The 14,961-nt window shown below is 42.2% G+C and overlaps 1 protein-coding gene across 1 annotated transcript in view; it reads right to left on the bottom strand.

Moving 5' to 3' along the window:
- The window catches only part of CDC5L (cell division cycle 5 like), a 50,216-nt gene extending 41,628 nt beyond the window's left edge, over positions 1-8,588 (bottom strand). The window contains exons 1-5 of the mRNA XM_028508925.2: positions 8,414-8,588; positions 5,332-5,435; positions 4,097-4,258; positions 2,884-3,011; positions 421-520 (exon numbers count right to left, since the gene is read on the bottom strand). Of these exons, the coding sequence (XP_028364726.1) occupies positions 421-520; positions 2,884-3,011; positions 4,097-4,258; positions 5,332-5,435; positions 8,414-8,458 (539 nt within the window). The 5' untranslated portion in view covers positions 8,459-8,588. The remainder of the gene's footprint in view (positions 1-420; positions 521-2,883; positions 3,012-4,096; positions 4,259-5,331; positions 5,436-8,413) is intronic.
- Between the last annotated feature and the right edge of the window lie 6,373 nt (positions 8,589-14,961).

Genomic DNA, 14,961 nt, shown 5'->3' with positions numbered 1-14,961 from the left:
GTTTAAGGTTCATTAACTCCCAAGTTTCCTGTTTGAAGTCAGTACCTGCCCAAAACTACCCAAGGAGAGTAACTCACTGGCAGTCATGCAAAAGCCACAGAGACCACGTGACTCCAAGACAGCTACAACAGATGAGGATCTCCTGTGCTAACAAGAGAACCAACATACCCAGTACACTGTCTGGGCATTACTTCTGCCACATCTTATTTAAAAAATTCTTTTTAATATATCTTTTTGTACTACATTCTGAAATGATTAGGAGCAAAAATAAGATATTTTCAAAGTCATAAAGAGTATTACCAAAACTAGAATTGGAAAATTCTAATTATTACTATCCAACAGGGTTGGATAAATCATGCAGTTTTACTGGGCTAAAGATACATGGACTAACCGTTTAATTATGGATGGAAATAACCATACCTTGCCTCTTCCAACTGTTTCTCTCTTGCTTTCCTCTTGGCCTTCTTTCCCTGCGTATTAGCCAGGCGGGCTCTAGCTTCAGAAAGCATCTCAAGTTCATCTGCAAAAATAAAGAGAAGGAAAACTAAGTTCTTCTCCAACAGAAGGTAGGTATGTGAGAGACATACCCTAGTACTTAAGATGAGAAAACCCATCTTCTTTTTTTTTAAGACTTTATTTATTTTTAGACAGAGGGGAAGAGAAGGAGAGAAAGGAAGAGAAATATCAATGTGTGGTTGCCTCTTATGCACTGCCTAAGGCAGGGAGGGGGACCTGGCCTGCAACACAGACATGTGCCCTGACTGGGAATCAAACCAGTGACCCTTTGGTTCAGGGGCCGGTGCTCAATCCACTGAGCCACACCAGCCAGGGCAAAAAACCATCTTCTATAAAATGAGAACAATTCCTACTTAACAAAGATGTTGAGAAGAGCTACACAAAATGAAACAGATAAAGCATCTAGCAAGTATTCATTAAACAATGGCTATGATTATTATATCATACATTATCACCTATTAACTGGCAAAGCACAAATTGTTAAATATAAGAGAACTGATTGTCTTCATTAGATACACCTTTCTTTCCTATCTCTCTCTTCCAATACATTTCCATGGCTTCCCAAAGTAGAATAACGAATGTCATTGCTGATGCTTTAGACCAATTCAAAGGCTGTCTAATGGCATCGCAAGGAAACTTTTTAGAAATTCATCCAGGATAGCCCCTCCACTCCTGAAATTATTGAGTCAATTATCTCCAGGGGAGGCCCTGGTACCTGCATTTTTAAAAGTTCCCAATGTGCCCTGGCTGGTGTGGGTCAGTGGATTGAGTGCCAGCCTGTGAACCAAAGGGTCGCCAGTTCAATTCCCAGTCAGGGCCCATGCCTGGGTTGTGGGCCACATCCCTAGCAGGGGATGTGTAAGAGGCAACCACATACTGATGTCTCTCTCCCCACCTTTCTCCCTCCCTTCCCCCCTCTCTAAAAAATAAATAAAATCTTTAAAAAATAACATAAAAGTTCCCAGTGTCACAATGATGCAGCCAGACCAGCCACTGCTTGTCTTTGGGAACTACTACCCTCAAACTTTTAAATTTTAGAAACAATCCATTTCCTGTTTGCTCCAAGAATACCTGCCAGAGGTGTGCGCAGCTGCAGCGTTTACCGTAAGATAACTTGCAGATTATAGTCCTAACCTTACCCACAAAATACCTCACTTTTATTATTTACACATTGCTCTAGTATATCAATAGGTTTTGGAGATAAATGACATTCTATTTATAGCATTGTTTTTAGTAATGGCAGCAAGCTGCACTTTTTTTTTCTGAACAGGAAATGGACTAATAAATATTCACGAATGCTTCACAACAATCCTGAGGCAGGGGTCCTCAACCCCCAGGCCACAGGACCAGGCCACGCAGAAGCTGCATCTGTGTTTACAGCTGCTCCCCACTGTTGGCATTACCACCTGAGCTCCCCCTCCTGTCAGATCTATGATGGCACTAGATTTTCATAGGAGCGTGAACCCTATTATGAACTGTGCCACAAGGGATCTAGGCTGCTTGCTCCTTATGAGAATCTAATGTTTGATCATCTACTGTGGAGCTGAGGTGGTGATGTTAGCACTGGGGAGTGACTATGATACAGATTATGATTAGCACAGAGGTTTGACTGTAGAGACCAAAATAGATCAATCACTTGCAGATTCATATCAAAACCCTAACAGTGAGTGGCAAGTGACAATTAAGCTGCATCTGGTGGGAGGCTATAGCCATCCCCCCTGCCCTGTCCCAGTCCACGGAAAAACTGTCTTCCACAAAACCAGTCCCTGGTGCCAAAAAGGTTGGGGACCGCTGCTGTAAGGCAAGATAGATATTATTCTCCATGTGGCAGGAAATGGAATCAAAGCTCAGAGAGATTATACGACTTGGCGAATATCAAAGAGCTAGTAAATGGCAGACACGGGTCTAAAATCCAGTTCCTATGATTCTTAATTCAATGTCTCAAGGAGTCATCCTAAATCTCCATCACAGTCTTGCGTTATTGCTTTTTTCACAGATTAAATTACCTGCCTAAAGTCAAACAAGTAGGTAATAGGACTGGAGCCCAATATCCCAACTTCATGGCTCTCTCCACAGAATAGGAGTAAGAACACAGGATCTCAAGGGCTTACCTCTAGCCTCCAGGATATCTTTCCAGTAATATTACATTGCTTAACTTACTGAATTAATTAAAAAATCAGAAGATAAAGGGACACTGTCCAGAAAAAGCAATTACTCTCCAACAGAAGACTGGACACATTTAGAATGAGACTTAAATAACAGCAGCAGACTGAACTGCGATTCAGAGGAAGGAATTATGAGTTAAGAGGCAGCCTGGGGAGTGTATGGGCTACCGAAGAAATGAATTGCTCACAAGTATATACTTACCCTCATCCATATCAATTGGATCTGGCCGTGCTGGTTTTGTTTCTGGATTTGGATCTATTTCTCCAGGTTTAAGTTTCCGTGGATCATCTGTTGTTTCCTCTTCATTATCTCTTTGGGCTGCTTTATCCCTAGAAAAAGAGTGCAGATGAGTCAGCCCCACTATCACACCATCTCATCTTAGAAATGCGAGATTTCCTAGTGCTGGCACTCTTTTCTTTCAAAAACTCAATGGAACAGCACAGATGGACCAAAAGCGCATTATGCTAAGTGAAATAAGCCAGTCAGAGACAGACAAATACCACATGATCTCACTTATATGTCGAATCTAACGAACAAAATCAACTAACAAACAAAATAGAAACAGACTCATAGATACAGAGAACAGACTGACAGTTCTCAGAGGGGAGGGGAGAAAGGGATTGAGTTAAAAAGGTTAAGGGATTAAGCAAAAAAAAAAAAACAAAACACTTCAAAGACAAACAACAGCAGGGTGAGGGAAAGAGGGTGGGATGGGGTGGGAGAGAATAAAAGCCTCTCCTACCCCACCCTACCTTCCAGTCACATAAAAGAGAAATGGTGACGGGAGACTTGACTAGGAGTATGAACACACGATACAATGTACTGATGATGTATTATAGAACTATACCCCTGAAACCTACGTATTTTATCAACTAATGTCACCCCAATAAATTCACCTTTAAAAAAAGATAACACTGAAAAAAACCCAATGGATGCACATTAACAGAGTAAGGCATTTCTACTACTGCTTCACTTGAAAAAAATATTAAAATTCCCTCTAATTTCAGTGAGTATTCCCATTCACTTATAAAACAGAATTCAAGTGGTCCCTCAAACACAAACGCGGTATAGTCATACAAAAAAAAAAAAACAAACCTGCTAGTGAAGATCAAACGGTTAACTCTCAGCAGTGTGATTATAGTGATTTTTATTTGTTTTACCATATTTTCCCCAGATTTTCTAGAATGAACATGTATGGTTTGTATATTTTTAAGTTATTCTTTTAAAAGCAATATAACTAAATAAATAATTTTGATCACATGAGATTTAAAGTATACAATCCAATAGCTTTAGCTCCTTCACTTTATCCAGATCTGTAACTATATTTTTAAAGACAAAAAAATACTGCAAGTTTATTCAGACTCATTCAGAAAATACAGACACATTCTCATACTGCTTTAGGGGATCCACTTACAGCAGAAATTCATAGTGTTCCAAGCACTGGGCAGCCGTTCTTCCAATGATTGGAGCGATGGTCCTCCATTGAGTTGGCATCAACTTGGCCAAGTGCAAGAGTTTTTCCTCTTCCTCTCGGGACCATTCTGTTTTCTTAATGCTTGGATCCAGCCACTCATACCTATTAAAAAGATACAATTTTGTACATTAATCATTCACCTAGTACGAACATCCTATTTACAAATTAGATACACTGACTTCCAGTGTCTGAAAAATGGAAGGTAACTCTCATCCTTCAATTACCAAAGCTATTTTTTTCCAACACAATAGTCACTGTTTTTGTTTGATGTTTTCAAATTTAAGTGAAACTACTGTCATCTGTGTTTCCTAATGTGCCACCCCACCTGCTTTTTCCATCTGGTTTACTTAGCTGGATGAGAAGCTGACAAACAAGATAGAAGCCTTATCACACATCTGAGGAGTGGCTTAGCTCCACTATGAAAAACAGAAATCAGAACTACTTCTTCAGCTTAAGGACTATCTTCCTCTTTGAGGTCTAATCCCTACATTATGATCCATTCGCCTACTCAGGTGCCTAGGAAATTAGATCACTCTTATACAAATCAAAATATGATCCTAGAACCACATAGGTCAGGGCTGAGGCCAAATCACTCATGCCAAGAATACATGTAAAAAGTTTAATGTTCCACTACACCTTGGGACTTAAAAGGGAATACCCAGGTATAGTGATGGATTATTTTATATTTTGGGGTAGCAAATATATAATATTTCAACTGTATTATGACTCAACTACTGTGAGCTAGCCTAGAAAGTTAGCCATTATTTATCATTCATTTTGTGGGGGAAAGAAAGGTCTAACCAGCTTTTAAATTTCTGGACACAATCCATCTATAAGCTAGAGTCTATCTATATCTAAAAGCAGGTTTATGCTTCACAAACCATTCTCAAACACATTAACTCACTTGAGCCTCATATTTCCATCAATTAGGGCCAAGTATTATTATCCTCAAATGGGAAAAAACAGGCATGAGAGAAAGGATGTTAAAAACGGCTTGCCTAGGATCACACAGGAAGCAAACAACAGCTAGATCTTAAATCTAAATCCCCATCTCCCACTGTATCCTTTCTGTTATATCACAATGCCCGCTTTCTTTGGTAAGGTTCAAAACATTGACATTTTCCTCATCATAACTAGGGCTGTTTTCTGTTTTCCATTCATCAACTGGTACATACCATCTGGCTTTGCACTGCTTTGCTGATTTCCTATGCAGCAGTGAGGCAATCCTAGACCACTGATTTTTCCCATATTTCATTACCGCTGCCTTCAGAATTTCATCCTAAAAAGGTTGTCAAAGAAAAACAGTGCATTCAATAACAAAACTCCAAGTGAGAAAAGACAAAATTTAAATGAATTCTGACAGGGTTACTGGAGAGAAAGAGAGAGACGCACACATACATCCTAGGTCAGCAATTTTCAACCAGTGTGCTATAAGAATTTTTAAAACATGCAACACCTGCCTAATTAGTCAGGGCACTGACCCCTTTTCCCTTAGACTGTCAAATTTAAAAATGACAACAGCCCTTGCTGGGTGGCTCCGTTGGCTGGAGCGTCATCCTGATGTGCTAAGGCTGCAGGTCTGACCCCTGGTGGGGGCATGTGAAGGAGTCAGCCAGTGAATGCACGAGCCAGTGGAGCAACAAACTGATGTTTCTCTCTCTCCCTTCACATCCCCCACACTCTCTCTCTAAAATCAATCAATCAATGGATAAATAAAATGTTTTAAAATGATAACCAACACAATAGCCATCCAGTGTGAATGAAATTAAAATTATACCTATTATTTTTGTCAGGTCAGCAAAAAATATATTTGAGGGTGTGCCACAGAATTTTGGTAATTAGTTTATGTGTGCCATGAGATGAAAAAGGTTAAAAATTGCTGTCCTAGATTTAAAATAAAAAGTACAAAACCTCATTTACAATCATAATAAACAGAAAGCTGGAATCAGCAAAATGCAAGAAATTAAGACATCTCTTAGAACATCCTACCCTGCCTTACATATAACCCCGCCCCACCCAATAAATTGGGATGGATACAGCCCAATCTGAGAAACCCTACTTGATAAAGACTAACAAAAAATCTTCTCCAATGTGTGGCTGTCATCTCTTCCAAAGACATTTCCTGAACACCTTACACCACGTCTTGTGTGCTTAAGCAAGGAGAATCCAATTGGACACATCCAGCCCTCAAGAAGCAAGTCAAGACTCTATTGACTCCATTATCCAATCCAAGCTTCCTGCTTCCAGTTTATGAATGGCATTTTCTCTCCAGTCTCATTAACCCCAACTCTGACCCTAGAATCCACATCCAGCTCTAACTTGAGAATTAAGTATTTCTCTCCCACCTCACCAGTGAGCTCTGCCTCCAACCTTCCCATCTCTAAACACTATTTCATGAGGGCACCCATTCTGATCATGGAATCACCAATCTGAGGGGACCCCAGCAAGATAAGCCACAGCCACCAGAGATGATAAAGCCACCATAGATGAATGTACTTGGGGCATTTTGCTTTTAGGCTTTTTCCACTTAAACTATATGCCTCATACATGAGCTACTCCACCCCAGTCCACTTTCCCATCACCAGACATTTAAAAAGACTGCAAAGTTTTGGCCACTGCACAGGAATCATGCTGTTACTTGATATTACACATCTGTCTCTCCCTCAGAAGTGACATTTTCTCCAATATAAACAGCCTGGTTCCCTCTGTGAGGCAAAGTTGTCATGGACTTTATTTACAACTTTGTTGTAGTACTGCTGTACTTAAACACGTCTGCAACTAAGAATACATGTATAGCAGTTATCTACCCTACTAGATTCATCTCACAAACATTTTGCTAAGCGACCAACTTCATGTTGGTTATTGTCCTAGGTGTTAGGGAAACCAGGATCTGATCCTCTTGTAGTGCTGTCTGCTGGAGGAAAGCAACAGCAACTAGCACTTATTGAAAGAACACCATGTGCCAGACTTTGTTCTAAATGTTCTAAATATATTGACTCATTTAATCCTCGAGAGGTAGGTATTATCATCATCCACATTAGAAAAATGAGAAAATAGCCCTGGCTGGCGTAGCTCAGTGGATTGAGTGCGGGCTGCGAACCAAAGCATCGCAGGTTCGATTCCCAGTCAGGGCACGAGCCTGGGTTGCAGGCCACAGCCCACAGCAACTGCACATTGATGTTTGTTTCTCTCTCTCTCTCCCCCCCCCCCTTCCCTCTCTAAAAATAAATAAATAAAATCTTTAAAAAAAAAAAAAGAAAAATGAGAAAACCTCTAATGAGGTTCTGAGAGAATAAACTTACCCAGCATCACATAGAAGGATGTGATGCTTGCAAAAGCTGTAACAAATGTATGAAAGAAAAGTAATGGGAACACTGGAGGTGGAACTAATTTTTCACAAGGAAAATGGGTAAAAATTCCAAGACGAGTTTCTGAACTGGGTTTTGAAGGATAATTAGAAAGATGCCAAGCAGCAGGAGGAAATTTAAACGAAGTACAAGATATGTAAACACGCAGATCATGAAAAGATGTGATGTGCTCCAGAAACTGACAAGTGCAGTGCACTCGGAACACAAACTGCACTAATATCTTATTTTTATTTTACTACCTCTCTACTGGCTCACCACTGGTATCCACTACAACAAAGAAACTACTGCAATCTGTTTATTCCATCTGGCTTCTATCCAAGCTGAGGAGTAACAGGAAGAGACAGGCCTTGGGACCTGGCAGAACAGACAATTTATGCCTTGATAACAGATAACGAGAGGGCTGAGGGGCATAAACCGGCTCTTTGAACCTGGCGCTCAAGCGGCTTCCCGAACTCTGCACGGACGTCAAGGAAGAAACAAAGCTGTGGCCACGGCACTTTATTTTTGAGTATTAAAGAAAGGCTCCGTGTCCTGGCTGAGGAAGGGGTGCCCCAGAAAAGCAACTCTTGCTGATGGCCTATCTCCCCCTCCATGCTGTGAGTTCCTCCAAGGGCGGGGTAGTGGGTGAACATCCTCTCTGCAACAAATGTTCACTGGGAGCCTAACAAGTGCACCGCAGGTAGTCAAGTGGTTTAATCATGGTCTCTGTCCTTGAGGTGCTCAAATAATGCAACGTCGGGCACAAGGTAAAGGCCCGGAGAGTTCGCCAGACTCTGCCTCCCTCGCAAACCCTGCAGGGTATCGTCCTAGTCTCACCGACCTCAGTGCGCGTGCGCGCTAGCTGCCAGAGGGGGCGAAGGGCAGAGAACGGCGGGAAAGGGGTACTTACCTCGGTATTCCTCCACACGCCCCCCTTAATCATAATTCGAGGCATTTTGGCGGCGGGGTGTCTCGGCAAGCAGCCGAGAGGAGCTTCAGAGAAATAAGAACGGCAGGCCGGCCCAGCGACTGAGAGACACCACTTCCTCCTGGCGCGACCTTCTGCTGTGTAAAGACCTGCGCAGGCGCAAGGGGGGGGGGGGGGGGGGAGCAGAGTAGCAAGTATCGCGAGAGCTTGGGCAGCTGAAAGGAAAATAGGTGTTTTGTCGTTAAAGCTCTCGTGTAGGAAAATTGTCAAAAAGCCCGCAAGCCGCTCTGGCCAAAGCACAATACAGCTGGCGCATGTCGAAAAGAGGTTGGAGGGAAAAACAGCCCTGGGCAGATATAGGTTGTGCCTGTTAGCTAGGACCGTTGGGCCGGGATTGGTGATGACGTCACCTAGTAGCAGACTAGCAACCACCCAGGCGGGAGGAGTTTTGGCACAGCTGGTTTGAAAAGAGCCTTGTTGTGCTTCCCAGGCAAGGTAAAGCTGAAGGAGTTCATCATCAGCAAGCCATTGTTACATGAAATGTTAAAGGAACTTATTTAAGAAAAAGATCAAAACTATGAATAGTAAAATGATAACAAACTCACAACTATCGACAACTAAACAAACAAGGAACTAGAATAGGGATAGAATCATGGATATGGATGGAAATCATTTGGAGGGTTATCAGCTGTGAGAGGGGAAGGGTGAGGATCGTGGGAAAGGTCCAGGGATTAAGAAGCATAAATGGTAAGTACAAAATAGACAGGGGGACGTTAAGCATAATATAGGAAATGGAGAAGCCAAAGAAGTGATATGTACAACCCGTGGACGTGAACTAAGATGGGGAATTGCTGGAGGGAAGGGGGGGTACCTGGTGGAGGGAGACAAGAGAGGAAATATTGGGACAACTGTAATAGCATACTTAATAAAAGATACTTTTAAAAAAGAGCTTTGTTGATTATTAATTTAACACTTTATTAGGCATTTAACTAATAGTAATTTAGTGCACAGCATACTCAGGAAAAGGCAATACCTTATTTAAGCCTAAATTTCCTAACCTGTAGAGACAATAGTACCAACCTCTGGTTGTACCTGGGATTGTCCTAAGGATTAAATAATCATAAACCAAGCACAGTGTCTGATACTGCTCAAAAAAACAAAAAGGACAACCCCAGGTGATCAGTGGTTGTTCCAAAAACGCTGTGTAGGACACGCGATCTACCATTACTTCCTGCCCACTCCACTCCCAACATCCACTCAGTTGCTGTGGTTACACTGTCTCACACTCAATGGTCATGTGATTGATCAGATCAAAGCTGAGCCTAATTAAGTCTCCTCCCCAGGAATTTAGACACTGGAACCTGGAAGAGGCCAGTCTCTATGCTGGCCTCTGAATATGTGACATCCAGGAGTTGTCTGCCACGATGTTTTGTACCAGGAAGGCTAAGAGGGAAAGAAAGCAGGACCCAGACGCATTGGGAGGAGCAGAAAGGACAGTACAGAGAGAGAGAGGTAGATCCTGACAGTATGGGAGTCCCTGGATCCAGTATGTTTCTCAGTTCTAGCTGCATTCCTGTCCTTGAATTCTAATGATTAGCTCACCTTAGAACGTTAGCCAGTTGGAATTGGGTTTCTATTACTGGTAAGCAAGATTCCTGACACAGCCAGTCCTCTCTCTCAAGAGCCCTTGACGATGGCTTCGTCTCACTCAGGACCCCCTCTATCACATGTCACCTTTGTATCAACTAGAAAAGATGCTCCTTCTACAAGGCTAGTTATTGACACCTGCTGGAAAATTGTCACAAAATATTAATGTTTTGAGAACGCATACTCTTATTCTAGGAGGAGGGGATTTAGAGATGTTTTATTGACTAACTTGAATCTGCTTACCATAAAGAGAAAAATGTCTCAATGAATAAAAAAATGTTCACCTAAGTTATGACTAAGTTCCAATCCATAGCTTAACAATGTGATTTAAGAAGAAAGCAGGAGAGCATGCAACTGCTCTAACACACAGGGTTAAAAAAGGTAAAAGTACATTGTTTTAGTAACTCTAAATATACAAAGAGAATATTTACCAGACCTACCCTATAGAGCAGCACTGCTTAATCTCCAAGTACACAGTCATTCAAACCCTTAAAGAAACATTACAAATGTTCAGGCTACTTTACTGAACATTAATGAACATCACGTCCTGGAGATATTAGAGCTAAAAAATACCATAGTTTTTAAAGTTAAGGCTACGGGAATAATGAAAATACCATTATTTTGTTTCTCATAATCCCACAGATGGCTTTATGTTAAAGGGGTCACTTATGTTAAAAGGAGACTGATCTGCCAGACAGAAATCAGTTCCAGAATGAAAGCTGTCCTCTTGGTAGAATGTCTAAATTTATAACATTTCCCAAGCATTCCACATTAATCTAATCAACTGTTTTTAAACAGTTTAATCAAGGGGGTCCCTATTTAACACTCCCCTTACTCTACTCTGGCAGCTGGAATGGAACCCCTATGGTGCTATTGTGGAAACATTCCCTAAGCTCGGCCCTGACTGTAAAAATGGCATCCATGTTTAGTGTTCAATCACTGACCTTTAAGGAAGAAGGACTCAAAGGCATTGAGAGGCACAGAACTCCCCTGGTCGGGGAGATGGGTGGAGATTAAGTTGAAACATTTAGTCTCTTCTACAATCAAGTCCTAACTATACGATCAAGTCTCAACCAATTCCTGGTTATCTCTCACCCTTTAGGAATTACATACTATACAGTGATTAGATACTGACAAAAATAAAGACAAGCATTTGAAAATACATAAAGAAATAGAAACATGGAATTTCTCACAAGGCCCTGGATCAAAAAAATTTACAAAAGATCTTTTGAAAAAATCACTATTTGTGATCTTATTAATATACAGACCATCACTTTGTTTAAACTAAGTCATGTTAACATACCAATAAAATAGTAAACAAACCAACATTTAAAAAATTTTATAAATGTCTTTTTTGTTGTTGTTGTTAGTGTCACTCTCAACGATATACAAAAATAACACTACAGGACTATCTACCTAACCTGTCTCCATCTCCTGTAAAGTCCTGGGCCCTGAAAAAAGACGGGTCATCAACCTTCGCTGTTGAGGTCCCCTGCAAAGGGCAGGTGCATGTGGCTGCCAGTGACATTGGGCAATGGAGGAGAGTCTGTCAGGCTCTGGATCTGGAACCTGAGTTCTTTGCGCACCAGGGAAACTGGCTAACTCGCGCTTGTGTTCTTCCAATTTATGCTCTTTCTCTGCAAGGGCTTCCCTTGACAACGAAGAAAATCTGCTAGCATTGGAGAGTTGCTTCTTGTCATATACCAATCTTGTCAGCCACCAATCTGCCATTGTAATCTGCCAGCAACATACAAGCATCCTCTACCATTTTAGGAAGCCTTTCTCCAGATTCTTTGTCTGTTATCTTATCTAGGAGGGACACTTCTTGGACTTGGTAGGTTCATTACCCCCCACTCCCTCACCCCTCATCCCTTTCTGGAGAGCTGGTTCTGCCTGAGCTAACTTGGCTTAGCAGAAAAAACAATCAAAATTCTAGTTTCCTTTTCATCCAGTTTTTTGCCATCAAGAAACTGTCCAGGAAAGGGCTAAAATTAGGGTCAAAGCCTACGACAATAATAAGGCATGGTTAGGGGCTGGAGTTAGACACCCCAATAATCTTTATTCCCTCCTTCCAAATAAATAGATGAAATTAAAGTAGAAACACTGTGCTGCTTTGAATACAATTCAAAACAAGTCTTCTAGCCCCACCCATCTACCAGACTGCCACCCGCAGCCCCTCCCTCCCATTAGAAATCCCTCAGCCAGCGTCCGGAGGAATTAGCGTCTGGGTGTCAAGTTACTACAAAACTGAATTGTGGGCACCCCAAATGCTGGTAATTCATATCATATTGCTAACCATGGTTAATCGTGTTAATTGGCTTGAGGTTCACCTACTGAGACTTCCTTGTGGTGGGTCCTATTATGGTTTATCATTTTTTTCTCAGAAGCTCATTTTCATGGGTGTTATTTCCAGGGAGTCCTCTGTGCCCTGAAGTGGCAAAGTGTTCCCAAAGAGAATTTGCTTTTTCTCAGAAATTTTCTTTTCCCCAGAGGCTCAAGAGTCTTTTTGAGCTCGTTTCTCAATTTGGGATTTATATTCCAGGCAGGTCATTTACATGTAGACCCTGCACCCGCTGGCACAGGCTTGGGATTTACATTTCTCAGAAGAGATCTGTTCACATGCACATACCAGATGCCCAACTGCATCCTGGACAGTTCTTCCTGAGTGTGTCACAGTTTCCTCAATTTCAACTTCTCAAAACTGAACTCCCCCCGAAAATCTATACAACATTCCTTAATCCTGTGAACAGCACCAGGCTGCTGTGTACAGTTGTGTAAGTTGTTCACTATGCAAGGCACAAATGGGTTGAAAGCTAGCTAGCACGCTGCTCACCAAGTGGTACATCCACAGGACCGTGTCCACAAAGACAGCATCTTTCTCTAGGTGTATAAAGATACCACATGTTGCCCTGGCAACAGCACCATCAGCCTTGTTGCCACTTCTCCCGTACATCCCCCTCACCCATATCCAAGCCATCCCAGAGTCTTGCCATTTTTACCTTTGAGTTAGCCATCAAATCCCTCTCCTTTGTGCCACCACTTCAGTAAGTTGCCAGATTTAGCAAATAAAAATACAGACCTCCCAGTTAAATTTGAACTTCAGATAAACAAATAATTTTTAGTATCGCTGTGTCTCCTGCATCCATTCTGTCCTCCCTTTGTAAGAAAACCCAGTTTCTGCACCCCAAAGAATACATTTCTAGCCAGAGGACCACACACTAACACAATCACCATGAGAAGCTGACCCCACACCCTCTCCATATTTGGTGGAGGCAGATACATTTCCTCAAAAAACAAATCATTGGGATATATGGTTTATTTGATGTGAGGCTGAGACCCTCCACACACAAGAAATGTTTAGTGGGCATGTATGTATTTCTTATAAGGCCCAGGAGTTGGCTCCTGAAGTCAGTAGTGCCCCACCCCCACCGCCCAGGGTGGGTTCAGGCTGTAACACCTCCTAGTTTCCTGACATCTCAAGGAGGCTCCCCGTCCTCTCCCAGAGCCCACTGGGAACTCGGCCAGTACCCCCCTAAAAGGTGCACTGTCCCATGTCTGGCACATTGCCCAGGTATCGCCCACTCCCGATTTTCCAGCCAGGAAAGAAACGCCTCGCTAGTTCACTGCTGTGATCTTGGAGAGAGCCAACGCTAAAATACCCCCCCAAGCTAAAGCCTGTGAACAAGGCATTTGTTTACCTGCCTAAGTTTTGAGGGCCAAACGCTTAAGAACAAAAAGAATTCGTCTAACCAAACTGAACATCTCAAACTAGAAGTGTACAAAATGGAATCATACAAAATATTCCTAAATCATCTGTGGAATTTTAAGAGTTTAATACCCTGATATCTTAATATTTTGAGAACCCGAGAGTGCAGAGACTGTAGAAACAGTCTTGGACCTGTCTTCATTCAGCTGATTTGGACTTTAGTGCCAGTAGCTGTGTAATAACTTTTCCTCTAATCCATGGAGGCCACTTTTCACTTTTCCGAGGATCTGAAATGAGAACACCTCATGTGCAATATAAGCTGGTACTCTAATAAATTTATTTGCCAATGTCATATACAAGTTGTTCTTATTAAACCTGCAAACTTGTAGGTTTAATGTAAGAAATGAGGCCCTGGCTGGCATAGCTCAGTGGACTGAGCGCGGGCTGTGAACCAAAGTGTCACAGGTTCGATTCCCAGCCAGGGTACATGCTTGGGTTGCAGGCCATAACGCCCAGCAACCACACATTGATGTTTCTCTCTCTCTCTCTCTCTCTCTGTCTCCCTCCCTTCCCTCTCTAAAAGTGAATAAATAAAAAATCTTAAAAAAAAAAAAAAAAAGTAAGAAATGAGCACACACACACACATACCTGTGCACAGACATTTTTATTTACCAAAGAACTAAAGTGAGATGAAGAGGACCTTCGTGTCTGGGAGGGCCAGCCTCTTGGCACCTACAGAGGCGGGGCTGGAAGGGCCATGACACACATTCTTCGTGTTTGGCCGCCTCTCTCCGGGGGTGCCCAGCCTTTGGCGTCTCTGGGTTACCCTGGAAGAAGAGTTGTCTTGGGCCACATATTAAATACATTGTGATACATAATCACAAAAAAAATCTCATAATGTTTTAATTAACAATTTTGTTTGGCCACATTCTTAGGCACTCTCGGCCACACGTGGCCCACAGGTTGCGGGTTGGACACCCTACGCCTTCGTCTCCTCAAAGCACGCGTGTGCGTGCACACGTGACCTGAAAGCAGTAACGGAGCTCTTCGCCTGCCAGTCCTTGGGAGTGGCGCAGAATAAGGCCACTGAGAACCCCAAATCAGTGCCCTGATTTCCAGGGGATAGAATTTGGCCCTGAAACTTTCACTTAATAATTTTTAAAAATCATATCTACTC

This window comes from Phyllostomus discolor, chromosome 4 (assembly GCF_004126475.2).
Source record: "Phyllostomus discolor isolate MPI-MPIP mPhyDis1 chromosome 4, mPhyDis1.pri.v3, whole genome shotgun sequence".
Taxonomy (NCBI): domain Eukaryota; kingdom Metazoa; phylum Chordata; class Mammalia; order Chiroptera; family Phyllostomidae; genus Phyllostomus; species Phyllostomus discolor.
Note: the sequence above shows the minus strand (reverse complement) of the source record. Positions and strands in the feature narration are given on the sequence as shown.